Source organism: Drosophila tropicalis, unplaced genomic scaffold (assembly GCF_018151085.1).
Source record: "Drosophila tropicalis isolate 14030-0801.00 unplaced genomic scaffold, ASM1815108v1 contig_845, whole genome shotgun sequence".
NCBI classification, from domain to species: Eukaryota; Metazoa; Arthropoda; class Insecta; order Diptera; family Drosophilidae; genus Drosophila; species Drosophila tropicalis.
The window spans coordinates 11,152,712-11,166,287 of NW_027173338.1; the positions used below are offsets into that span (position 1 = coordinate 11,152,712).

At 37.8% G+C, this 13,576-nt stretch overlaps 2 protein-coding genes across 2 annotated transcripts in view; one reads left to right on the forward strand and one right to left on the reverse strand.

Moving 5' to 3' along the window:
* LOC137580473 (uncharacterized) overlaps positions 1-13,576 on the reverse strand; it is a 153,787-nt gene that overhangs the window by 48,386 nt on the left and 91,825 nt on the right. The window lies entirely within an intron of this gene.
* LOC137580601 (uncharacterized) overlaps positions 1-13,576 on the forward strand; it is a 38,330-nt gene that overhangs the window by 7,974 nt on the left and 16,780 nt on the right. Inside the window, exons 2-8 of the mRNA XM_068294699.1 lie at positions 1,100-1,205; positions 3,947-4,329; positions 5,580-5,752; positions 7,044-7,109; positions 8,312-8,452; positions 8,805-8,934; positions 12,957-13,093. Of these exons, the coding sequence (XP_068150800.1) occupies positions 1,142-1,205; positions 3,947-4,329; positions 5,580-5,752; positions 7,044-7,109; positions 8,312-8,452; positions 8,805-8,934; positions 12,957-13,093 (1,094 nt within the window). The 5' untranslated portion in view covers positions 1,100-1,141. The remainder of the gene's footprint in view (positions 1-1,099; positions 1,206-3,946; positions 4,330-5,579; positions 5,753-7,043; positions 7,110-8,311; positions 8,453-8,804; positions 8,935-12,956; positions 13,094-13,576) is intronic.

A 13,576-nucleotide genomic window follows, 5' to 3' on the forward strand; every position in this document is an offset into this window, starting at 1 on the left:
GGAAACTGGTTGGGCTTACAAGGAAAGACTGCCATGCCTCAGGATGTTTTCACAAGACAGTTGTGAAAATTGCCAATGAAAATATGCCAAGTTAAATAATTACGTCAAGAGTGAAGAGATGAATGGAGAGATGAAATTGATTATGTATATATTTGTTTGACGGTGGCTATTTTAATTAAGAACTTTCCAATGCAGACTCCAGACGAAGAAGTATTCAAGTTTCACAACTATTTTAGCAGCCAGTTATGTGCAACTTCAACTGCAGGAGAGCGAAAGGAAAGAGAGAGAGAGAGAGAGAGAGAGAGAGGGATGGGAGGAGACCAGTGAAGTAGTCTAAGAAACAGAAGGCTAAGAAAATGCGAGCAAACAGTTGCCAAGTTTCTACTTTGTTCCTTTTTCTTTTCGCTTTTGACCAAAACAGACATTTGTTGTTGGCCATTCACAGCTACCTTGCCACCTAATGAGGTCTAACTGCAAAAAGTTAACAGTTTAGTTGAAAATAATACGAAACTAGATAAAGATGACAAGAGAATAGGAGAGAGAGAGAAAGAGGTTAGCTCGAAAAGTTTTTCCTTTATTTTGCTAATCCTTAGAGTAAATTTAAAATATAATATTCAAAAACAGTTCACCTTCTGATTGTTGAGAGAAAAAGTAATTACTAGAATGAACGACAATATAGAGTCAGTCGAGTAGAGTCCAACTTGATACCCTTTAATGGAATGGAACATTGAAAGAAATACTCTTTAGTCTACCCTCAGATGCAAATTATGTTGTCATTTTCTTTTGCCGCATTTAACTCTGGCAACAAAATGCAAAGAGCATACATTTAAAGCGACTTGACAACTTTTCGGCCAGCATCTAGTGCTAGTGGCAAAGTTGCCAAGTTTTTGTATTGCATTTACCAAGCCAAAGCCATTAAAATTAATGTACATCCAGCGATTCGAGTCTCTGGATATTTGGAGACTGGAAAATGTCTGGTTTGGCTGTTTAGCATTTGTCTGTGCAACATCCGTGACTCTCTGAGCGTTTTGTGTAAACTAAAATGGCCACTTCTTTGCCTACTTATTTTTGGTGTTTTTTGTCCTACTTTCATTCACAGTTCCCCTCCTCCACTGACAGGAGAAAACTTCTGTCGACCAGGATGCCGGGCGTTGTCTTTCTAATCGTTGTGCCGACAGCAAATTTTGAACGCGAGTTGATTTACGGTAAGTGGCGATGAGATGGGAAAAATTGAATAAGCACTTGGGGCTAATTAAATACAAAGTGCTGCAAATTTGTTTACACACGAAACTCATGCATACATCTAGGCGGCGGTTTTTGGTAGGTAGCCACATGACCTGGCAACTGATCCGCATCCGCTTCCTCATACCGCATTCCACATGGCTCATCGTCATATATCTACAGTTGCTCGCGGTGTGCTTAGGCGCGTAATTACGTTGTTTAGTGGCGTTATTAATTATTTTATGACATCGTAAAAGTGTTGCTTCTGCGCCTAAAAGCAGGCCATGAATGTTGCATGAGCCACCCTCTACTAACATGAGCTTCATGCTCGTTTTGCAGTTTGTTTTTCGTTTTCTCATGTTTGTATTTTTTTTGGTTTTTTTTTTTTTTTTTTTTTTGGGCGTGTGTTAAACTTATTTTGCGGTTCTTTTTGGCCGGATGCTTTAAAAGGCTTTCATGAGTGTACACACACACACGGTTAAAAAAAGAGCCAACACTGGCAGAACGAAACACATTTTGCTGTCTAAAAATTGAATATTAAATTTTAATTAGTTGCCAGAAGATGGCTGTGGTTAAGTGTTGGGCGGAAGAGCCAAAGTTCAAACTGTGAGTGCTACTGGTAAAAGTGTTTCGAATAGACTCACAAATACTCTCGCCCCCAAAAAATACGGGTAACCAACTAATTGAATGTGATGTTACATATTCGTGAAGTACATCGAGTTAAAAGGTTGGTTAAAAAAAGTCAGGCAGAAAAGTTTAACAAACTACACAAAATAAGGAAAGATACGACCTTTATAAAGTCGTCAATTTATCACTAAAATGTAGAACTTGGCCGTAACTGAAGATAGTCCAATTCATAAGTCTTAAACTTGATTCTTTAGATTAATTTGTTGTCGAAAACGACAAAAAAACAAAAAACAGCAAAAATATCTTTTCCACAGAGTCATTAAACAAAAACTGTTTGCATTTAATTTATCATAATCAAAGACGATAAAAATGCCTACAATAAAAACCCATAAAATGGCATAAAATAAGTAGAAGACAAGAAAAAAAAAGAAAATGAAACAAACCAGAAACATGGCTAAAAGAAATGTAGGCCAACTTATCGAATAAAAGGAGAACATGTTTCTCGTAGCAAGATTTGGCACATAAAGTATTAATCAAATATTTATTTAAATACGAAACAAGAAGATGAGAAAAGCCATCAAAAGGAATCATCATTAATTTTGTTTGTCACCATGGCGGCATCAGAAGCATCGAGCCTGCTAATGACAATGAGTGGAGGAGTCTGAGCCGATGAGTGAAGTGAAGTGAAGCACCAGCAGCAGCACTAGAAGGAACAGAAAATGGCGAAGGTTATGGTGGGGGACCATGGACCAGGGACCAGGGACCAAACTGGGGCTACTGAGGGCGTGAATAAAGTTCAAGTAAAATAAATCACTTCTTGAGAGATGCAAAAATAAGCAATAAACATGCGTTGTTGCTGTGGCCTTGGCAACAGCTCTCTGAAAATGTGTCGAAAAATGCTTGAAAAGAGACAAAAACAAAAGGCGAACTAAAAAAAAGGAGAATGGGAAAAAAGAAACATAAAATTGACATGCACTTGTGTTGAGTCATTGTAGAGCTGAAGAAGCTGAGGTGTCGAGCATAAATCACAAGAGTTCTTTTCTCTCTCTCTCTCTCTGTGTGCGTCTCAATGCCATGGCAATACAAGTTGGCCAAAAACTTTGGCAGGCTTTAAGCGCCGAGGGCCCAGACAAAGTTAAGTATAAGTAAAGAGCCAAGATTCGTCTGGTTAGGTTTGGCTTGGTTTCGTTTGCTTTTGGGGAGGCAGGTCATGGGAGTCTAGAAACAGAAACTATATAAAACAGAGGCCAAAGCGCACACACACACACACATATCCCATACACACTTTCACACACACACACTTATGTATGTGCGTGTGTGTGTGTGTAAGGCAACATTTGCTAGGGGCTTTTCCTGGGTCCTGGCCTAAGCACATTTAAGCTTTATTTTGGCATTTGTCAATGTGCGGGGATTTATATTACATTTCGATGTCTGTCTACCCCTGACTTTGCCTCTTCCCTGTTTTCCCTTTACTGCTCATTTCGTTCTTCGTTGTCCTAATAAATTGTGATCCTTTGTGTGGTTTTTATTTAGACTTTGATTTGATTTTTTCGCTTGCAATGTTTTTCTGTGCCGTTTTCTCTCGACTCGTTCTATTTATTTTAGCACAAGTGGAGCTTTGGTTCACGTGGCGTATTTTTTATGGCTGGAATACTTTAATTTGTTGGCAGAAGGCAGCTCTTGCATAAATTATCTAATTAACAATAGCAATTTGTTTACCTAATGTTTTGCCCCGTGCCATTTAATTAGAGTAATTTGCCGCGAAAATGAAGCATTGCGGTTATGCGTAATGCACTTAAAAATATTGCATGCTTTTAGGCACTAAACTAATATTTATTCAATGCTCAATTGAACTTTTAGTAAAGGGATTCAAGCGGAATGATTTAAAAAATGAGCAACAGCTAATTACCAAATTAAATAGTGTCGTCCGCATCCCTAATTAAGCAAATAATATTTTATTATATTAAATTAGCGCCAATTAACCGGGAAATTACTACACAATGGAATCGCTTATATTCATACTTGACAGGAATCTATTTTTAGTCTCAGCTTATGTGGCTGGTTAATGTGTATCACCTTTTCATTTACTCATTCGCAGGGTCTTCCAATAATGTTTTGGCCGACTCCTTGCCAGCGGGTGGTCATGGTCATGGACCTACCATGCTGCCCTCGAGTGGAGGTGGCCATAATAATCTGAACATCAATCTTGCGGAAAATAACAACGCAATACTACGACTCGAAGTTGAATTACGTGACAAGAATGTGCCCAAGTATCGACGCGGTGTGGGCGGTGCTCGTGGTGCTGGAGTGCCACGAGGCGGCGGCGGTGCTCGTGGTGGTGGAGGTGGTGGTGGAGGTGGTGGTGGTGGCGTGGTGGGTACAGCAGCAGCGGTCAAGCGTGCTGGTGGAGCTGGAGCTGTATCTGGGACCGGAGCACAACTGGCAACGGACAATCGTAATTTAGTGGTGCCGCTTGAAAAGGTGAGCTGTCCACATTTCTACCCATTTGCCACCTTATGTGGCATGGTCAAGTGAGTCGAAGCTTAACTCTCTCTCCCCAAAGCACTTAAAGTTGATTTTCACATGTGTGTTGGTCTCTGAGTGTGAGTATGTGCGTGTATTGTTGCGACAAGGGTCTGTTGAATCCCGTGTCTACGAATGTCTCTGATTCTGGCAAATGCCACGACGATTGTTGCTCTGCGGGATGCACTTAACCGCCCAGAACGTGACTGAAGAGCCCTGCATACTTTTAAGACTTTTGTGTGGTCAACGGAAGGGGCAGGGACAGGGCCAAGTTAACCATGTAAAATGGCCAACCAAATTGTCTTGGCTTTTGGTCAAAATGATAAGGATGAATGATGTTGAGGGCGGCATAGGATCAGAGCATTTTATAATCAGCATGAAAATGAACCCAAATGCCATGAAAAGATTGATGAATGTCACTGTCGAGGGGAAAGAGAGCTGGGCTAAATATATCCAACAACAATCCAATGATGTTGCTTACTTCAAATCATAGACCTTTGAATGTATTGTGGTTTAAAAGGTCACCCATTTTTCATATAAATGTTATATAAACTCTTGACCTTCAGATACAAATACTAAAATAGCTTTACATAACCCTTGAGGGCCACTTTAAGTCTTTATAAATTTGTATGTGAATATTGAGAAAGTGGTTTTTGCTTTAACAGAAGAATCGACTAAACAAATTCTATTTCAAGATGGGAATAAACTTTTTTGGCCGTAGGCAAAATGGACACCATTTTCCATTATCTATAAAACGACATGTGATGCGAACAAAAGCCCATTTGATAAAGCGAACAATCTATGAAAATAGAAAATCTGTTTCACTTTCTGGACAATTTAAATAAAGGGTGATTACGGACAATTCCATAATCCTATAATCGCCATATCGGACTAATTTCATATCTAGTACCCGAAATTTATGGACTAATCTGAGGGCGATTCAAACCCCATAAACATACCAATACCAATTGTGATGGTTGGCTATGCAATCGAAAACCCAAATCAGTATTCAAATTATGTCGTTGGACCACAACGGTTGATAGTGTCGTAAATATTTTTGCATTTCTCTTGTTGGTTTGCCTGAAGGCAAGTTTATTTGAATTGAAGTTAAGTTCTTTAATTTAACAATGGTTTGGGAATTTATAAAGTGGCTTGAAACAAAGTGAATGCAACGCTAAGACGGTTACTTGTGCTACCATTGCTTACAGGTACTTGAGGAGTTACTTGTCAAGTTGGAAATTGAGCACGTTACCTGGACAACAAGTAAGAAGGGCTATTTCCATCACGTCGTTTTCCCGCTGCAAGCCGGCGATGCCTGCGAGACGACTCTCCATTGTCTAACCGAGCTGGGTATTGGCACTAAATTGAATTCCAGTGTCAGGTAAGTTGAGTCCACCGAAGGGTGGAACAGGGTTTTCTGGGATTACAACACGAAACATGAGAACGTGTCGGGCAAGCCAAGAAGATGGCCAAGCAACAGCTGGTCGAACTAAGACCAGACGTGGATTCGTTTTAAATAACAGAGATAAAAAAGCAAGCAAAGACTAAAGTAGTCGAAGGTTAGAATTGAGGCAACAGTTCCTAAGGGCAAGGAAAATGTCCAAGTGAAACTCATATTGTGTTTGTTTGGAGGCGGAATTGGCAAATGGTTTCTCAGAGGATTTACATTTTTTTCTTCACCTCTTTTGCATTAAATGGAGAGGTTGGTGATACCGACTCAATTCAAATTGATTGATATTTGATTCCAGCATTTGTAGTGAGAAGTCTAATGGCCAAAGAACATCGATTGGCACAGTGAAAATGAAATGCTGTATAATAAGACTTAAAACAAACCAATTTCGATAATCTTTCTTCTATTAAAGTTTGGGTTGATCAGGAATACATGCATTTTCTCTTTTTAAAGTCTTCTGTATATACATATATAGTTTATATCCTTCCTTGTCCATTGAAGCAAATGAACTAATTAAAACCATTCTCATTCTCTTCATCAACTCCATTGCTTGCACTTGAGACACTTTATCTACCAGGAAAAACTTCTTTGAGAGTAAGTAAATTAAAGAAAATCTTCTTGGCATTAAACAAGAAACAATGAACTCTGCTAAGTAGGACTACAAAATAAATTAAAGATGAACAGAGCAAAGGCCATGGCAAGATAGCAGGAATAAGATCAAAAACAGAAACGCCAAACAAAAGGAAACACGAAGGAAAACAAGTAGGTGTGATAATTATTTAATGGCATTAAGCAACACGGATTAAAATGCAGCTAAAAGGGTGTGGCCAGTGGTACGAGGCTGTAACTGAAAATGGGCCTGGGCAATTGCGATAGGTGAGGTGAGCTGTTTGCACTTGATTGTAGTTTGAGTGGATTTTTTTGGGGTCAGATCTGTATCCCTGTATTTCAAGAATGCTTCTTCTCGACGAAGGTTAAAGAATATCCAATTAAAAGGAAACCAAAATAAGGGAATCCCAGTGCAAATCAAATACTCCTTATAAATTATTATATATTGATAAAAAAAAAGTGCAGAGGTTTGAGTTTACATTAGCTTTAATGGAATACAGTTCTGTTTATGTTTCTTCACATGTTAACTATGTACATATGTAGTTTCATGTCTGCCCGTCACTCGGATAACTAAGTCCTTCAACCCTCTCCATCTTCTCGTTCTCATTCACAGTGTCCTGCCATGCAGCGTTAGTTATGATGCCATCACAGATGCGGCCAACATGCGCGATGACTACAGGTAATATCTGCATACATACTTATGTATGTTGGGTACAGGTAAATATATGTACTTATTGTAGTGACTTGCATTGTATTTGTACATGGTAAGTAGATGCATCTTATCTGGCATATCTCGAGGTAGCTTTTGTTGAGTATATCCCTGATGTCGCTTTGTTCAAAACTAATTTCAGGTGTTCTCCCGCATGTCAAAGGCGTCAGCCATTTCATTAACTTTCACTCGCACTCACAGTCAAGCTTAAAGCCCTATTGTTTGTCCGTCTAAACCGTTGGCAACGTGACACTTGCCTTTTTCAGGTTGTCAACAATCTCTCCTCTTTGCGTCATGTCTAGCCAAAAAGAGAAAAAAGCAACAACGGGTCCATTACCACACCCGCGGCCTTGGCCTGAACCCAAGTTTATTACATCTCTGGTCTAGAGTTACGAGCTACGAGTATTGTCCTGGCCTTTGTTATCCCATCTCTTTCTGGCGAGTTCGTCCTCTCGCTGTCGAAAAGTGAAAATGTCAAAAAATTTACATTTGAAAGCTTGCCCTGTGCATGGGTTAAATGCATTTGACTTTGGCCCGAAAATTTATGGTTTTTGTCTCATGGTGAGCGACTGTTGTCTCGTTTTCCTTGTTTTTGCCCAGTAATTGGCACTAGCTTGGGATATATGTGCATATGAGATAAGCTCCTAATTGCGGTTAGAATGTAGTTTCGTTGAGGTTAATTTATGGTCTGCATAAAACGTTTACAGACATTCGAGGTGTATGCCAAAACTGTATGCTTGGCTTTACGACTTTATTAATTGGCCAGGTTATATGGCTTAGGTCCACATAATATGAAGGTCGTACACATCTAATGGCAAATAAGGGAACCCTGCCAGCATTCACGTTACAATTGGTAATTGGCAAACATAATAAAATGTCTATATGAAATGAAGTCCTTCCTCTGAACAAAATCCACGTAAATTCCTTATTTGACTCTCTCATCCTAGAAATAGCTAAAGGCGTGTTAAAAATTTAGTAATGCTAATATTTTTCCTTATTCTTTAAAGTCTTAACACAAATATTAAGCCTCTGATCTAATCACTGCACAACTAATATCGCCATTCAATTGGGGCAATTACAAAAACAATAAAACCCATTTCCAAAGGAGCATCATTGAATTTTATTATGGGGTATTTTAATTTGTTGCTCTTTTTCTTTTTTTCTCATTTCAGTGAGGAAGCTGAGGATGCCTCGAAATGGAACAATTTTGTGGAATCAATTAAATCGAAACTAACCGTGAAACAAGTGGTAGATGGTGTTAGGGCCGGAGGCTCCTTGTCCTTTGACTATTTGCTTCTAATTGTTACTGCCGAGTGAGTACGACAGAAAGACCATGACACAAATAGGACACTGAGTGCTTTAGAGTTTGAAACCGAAGTTGATATGCTCTTGCATTCTATAAATACGTTTGAAAAGAATCCAAGTTTGACTTTAAACTACCTTTCCTTTAAAGAAATAGTTTAAAGCATATTGAAATAGATAGTTATCGAAGAGGACATGGCTTAAGATAAGAATCTTTTTGAGAATCCTTCCTGCAGTAACGGTATACAAACGTATACATATGTATCTAATGGTCAACCGAAGTGATGAACACTTGCCTCCATTCCTATACTCTACTCTACACCATATGTATGTATGTATGTACATTGTATGTTCATTTTTCAGCTCGCTGGCTGCCCTGGGTCTGGTTGAGAATAATGCACCGAATATTGTTGCGGCCATGTTGGTCTCACCGCTTATGGGTCCTGTTATGTCGATTACATTCGGTGCAATTATCTCGGACAGAGAGCTAATGGTAAGTGCTAGCCGCTGATGTCTATGCGGTTTCGCCCATTCGCTTTTGAGAGTTGTTTGTGTAACCTCACAGCCTTTCATTCCTGCCCCTCCCACACTCACACACACCACTCTACTACTACTTTATAGCTCAGTGAAAAGCTCCATTTAGAATGTCGGTAAACGGGTGCTACCCAAAAAAATAACAGCCTGTTAAAAAATTTATGAATAGTTCAGGCGAAAAAAAAAAAAAAAAAAATTTGAAGCAATATTGTTGGGTATTTTCTACCGAAAAACCATTGGAAAATGCGTTAAATGAAATTGTCAACATTTTTTTCGGCATATTTCAGTCTTTGTGTATATTTGTGTATGTCTGCAGTTTTGAGTGATTTATGAGCAAATGACATTTGAAAAATAATAAAAATTGCATTGAAAATTGATTCGACTGTTCGTCTCGGCTCTGTCTCTGACCCCTACCTCAACACATTCCGTTTCTATTCAACGTTTTGCCAGCTGTCAAAATTCTCATACAGCTGGAAAATATATTCACAAGAGGGGCGTATTTTTTGGGCACGACGGGGCGTGGAAAAGTCAAATGCATAGCGACAGTTTTTCGCGCTTGATGTTGTGCAAATTTTCATCACTTTTGTGGTAACTGGCAATGCTGTTGAATTGTTTATTGACAGCGCTACAACGACAGAGGCAAGGGGAATGTCGGAGGGTTGGCAAAAGGGGTTACGTTAGATCCAGTTGAATGAAATATTTCAAATGGCAGAGCTGAATCCATTGATGGATAAAAAATAAGAGATGGAGATGCACATGCAAATAATACAGTTTCTTACCATTCTTGTGAAGTTATAGAATAAATGTTATCTATTGATTGCCAAGAAGACAAAATGATATACATATGTAGTAATAAGGCTGAGATGGCTGTACAGTCCAATTGCTTATGAAATTGTTGTCATTCATTCTTTATATAAAATAGAAGTATATAATTTGAAAATTCTTGAAAACTTAGCACCCTTTTTCATTCTTTCATTGCTTAATCTAGCTACAAGTTATCACCAGAGAAAACCAAAGCATTGCCAAATCACTTTTAAACAGTCCTTTGTACAGTGAACCTTCTTTTAACCATTGTTTTTGTTCTTCGAATACTTTGAAAAGTTATATTCCACCGTGCTTTTTTGGGAAAAAAAAATAATCTCGACCAAACACAGCACAACAACAAGACACAAATTCAAGAGCTTAAGTGTTTTGAAATACTTGGAATTGAAAAGGTTGCCAAATCTTTCCGTTCAACTTCATCTTGCTTATGCCGAAAGAGACTCAGCAGCAGACAATTTGGCACTTATTCGTCATTTTCTTTCCTGGCGCTAATTCAAAAGCATTGCCGCCCATCTAAGCTACTTAAAATTAAAGAAGGCGGCACTTAAGGCATTATCAAAAACTCGAAGCAAATAAAAACTCAACTTCTACTCTGTATAGTCGGCATTCAGATAGCAACATATAGACAAGAGAAACGACAGAGAGCGGGACAGAGAGGCAGAAGCAACATAAAAACCTGCTGTCAGAAGGTGCCATAATTGTCAACACCAAGACGGAATATAACAAGCACAACGTTGGACAAAATTATATAGCATACTTAGCAGCGCATCAAAGATAAGCGAAATAGTTGAACATTCTGAATTTGAATTACCTCACAAATTCTTAAAAATGATAAATTAAGTTCAGTTCTAATAGACAGAACTAAATATAATTATCTAGCTACTTGGAACATATTTGTAATGCGAAAGTTTTTACTACGGTTCAGTGTCTTTAACCTATGTGAGACAGAATTCTTGTTGAATTCAAACTCGGAACATCGTAAAGTTTTTCTGAGTTTTCTTGTATTTTGCAAAACATCAAAAGCAAGAAGGTATGCTTTAAGACACACACACACACAGAGAGAGGCATTCACACAAATGAAAACAAATAGAAACGTCCAAAAATAAAAAGAAAATAAAACAAGAGGAATAAGTGCAAAAAAATAAGGCAAACATTTTGGTTTCCTAATGAACATGATACAACCACGATGGGAGTTGGTCTGGCTCTGTCTGTGGCCAACTCTGGTGGGAACTTGGTGTCTGCTGACACAATTTTACCGCAACTCTCTCTCACACACACAGACATACCTGTACCAGGTACACGCACATGTCACACACACACTTAGACAGGTGTCTTTGCCTAGTTGTATGACATCTGCATCGTCATGTACCTCAATTAAATTTTAATTGAAATGAATATATATGTTTTCTCGCCTTCTTTTTATTGAAGTAGCTCGAGTTGTGTCATAATCTATGCCCACAAAAATAGTAGGGTGTGTCATTTTCTGTACAGAAAACAACATAAACTCGCATTTATCGTTTGTCTCTTCAAGTTTATGTTTTATTTGACATTCCCAGAGGGATAGCGCAAGTAGTCACTCTATTTAATTGAAATAGTTTCATTTTAAATTGCTTATGTCAGTATTCAACCGGTTTTAATTAACCAACTGAAGTTTCAGTTAAAATCTCATTTTTGATTGACATGCCAAAGGGTAAACATAACTCACAATCAATTATAATCGCACAGTATTAATTAAAATCGACTTGTGAAAAGATAATTATATAAGAAATGCACAATCTGACAACAAAATATATATATTTTCATATAAACATTTAATTGAAATTCTCAAAAATGATTTTTTTTGGAAAAGAACCTGTATTTCATCTCGGTCTTCTTCGTCGTACTTCTTTTTTCTTGTACCAAACCGTTTTTTCTGGTTACTTCATCACTTAAGATAGTATAAAAAAACAGTTAACAATCTTAACTCATGTCCATGTACTTGGATTTCGGTATATTTTCTTAAGTTCGTAGCGAACACCCCTAGCAATGCCATAGAGAGATAATAACTCCACACATTTATCTTGTTTTGATTTCATTACGAAAATTTGCATATACCAAACTCTGCAGACTGTTGCCACAAAATGTTGCACACAAAACAAAAACACACAACAACAGTAACAACAACAAGAACAGGAAAAAAGGCAACATAAAAAAAAAAAACAAAAACCGAATTACGAACACATAAAAGGGAAATTTATGTGAAAAACAATTTTGAAAAGTCATTTTGTATATTAAATGAAAATTATATACGAGTATTTGGCCAAAAATTCATATTAAAAGTGTTTAATCAATTTTCCCATTCACAAACACACACCACATACACAGTTGCCGAGAGGGAGAAAGTAGAATGTCAATTATATACGATGACAGGAAATAATAGCAAATGGTGGTGAAAGTAAAAGAAGACTTGGATGGAGATCCGAGCCTGAATAATAAAATTGACAAAATATATTAAAAATAATTGGCTTCTACATGTAACAATCCAAATAAAAAAACATTGTAAAAATTGAAATGGCATTGTCATTACAAATATTATATTGAATCAATCCATTTGGCAAATTGTTTGTTTTCTTTTTAATTTTTCATAGGAAATTAGTGAAAATGTTCTTTTTCTTTTGCTTGTTTTTGAGTAAGTTTTGTCGAGCAAACTCTTTAAAGAGAATTAAGTAGAGAAAAAGTTTTCTTTTTGAGTGAGTTGGAACGTTTTAAACGTTTTGTCAGCTTGTTAAGGAGCAGTTTTCCCCTTCTTACCAGACAAATTGTGGTTGACTGACAACTCTTAGACGGGGTGGCGGAGAGGTAGGGAGGGATCTTTGTAGAGCTAAGGCGACATCATGTGGCTGACATTAGAGCATTTTTCTTTTGTGTGTGCAGCTGCCAACAACAGTTTGAGTTGTGTGGCTGCAAATTTGGGTTAACATGTCACGAATCCACTTGCAGTTGCTGCTTTTTGCTTTACTCGCTGCGCTGCAAAGTATGCAACATTATCGCTTAAAGTGTTGCTGACTGGCGTCAGTTGGCATTTAACATGTCTTACTCTCCCTGTCCCTCACACATACACACACACACACTACCTTTCTCTCTTTCCCTCTATTTCTTAAGCTCTCTTTTTACTTTCAGCGCGTTGGCTTCATGTGCCTGGCTTTGGGCATGTTTATCTCCCTTTTGTTTGGCTTTATCTTTGGTCTTATATTGGGTACTACCGAAATGCCTTGGGGTCAAAACTCTGATTGGCCAACTGAGGAAATGCGAGGCAGGTGAGCATCATTAATGGACTCGACTTAATCGAGTCTCCACCCAAATCAATGTCAATCAATGCAAACAATTGCCATAGATTAGACCATAAAATTGAACGTGACGCTTGCCCGGATAAATTAGCATGTGGCATATTCTTCAATTCCTTTTTGAAAGAGATTGCCTAAGACATCTTCAAACCACACAAATAACCATTTTGAATTCAATTAAATTGTTTAACAATAGCATTCCAAATCGTCAATTGAATTGCCCTAAACCGTAGGGCATTCCCTAAATCGGAATCCTTAAACTAAATTTTAATTAAAATCTTTAGAAGTGACTGTCTATGTGTTTACTAAATGAATTTTCCAATTAGAGAAGAATTTCCAGCTCAAAGCAAAGTACACAATTGATTCAAACAAGACGAAACAAAGCAATTGTCAAGTTATTGAAAGGGTTAACAAAATTAAAGAACCAAAGTAAAAAATTCATAATTCATAAAAAAG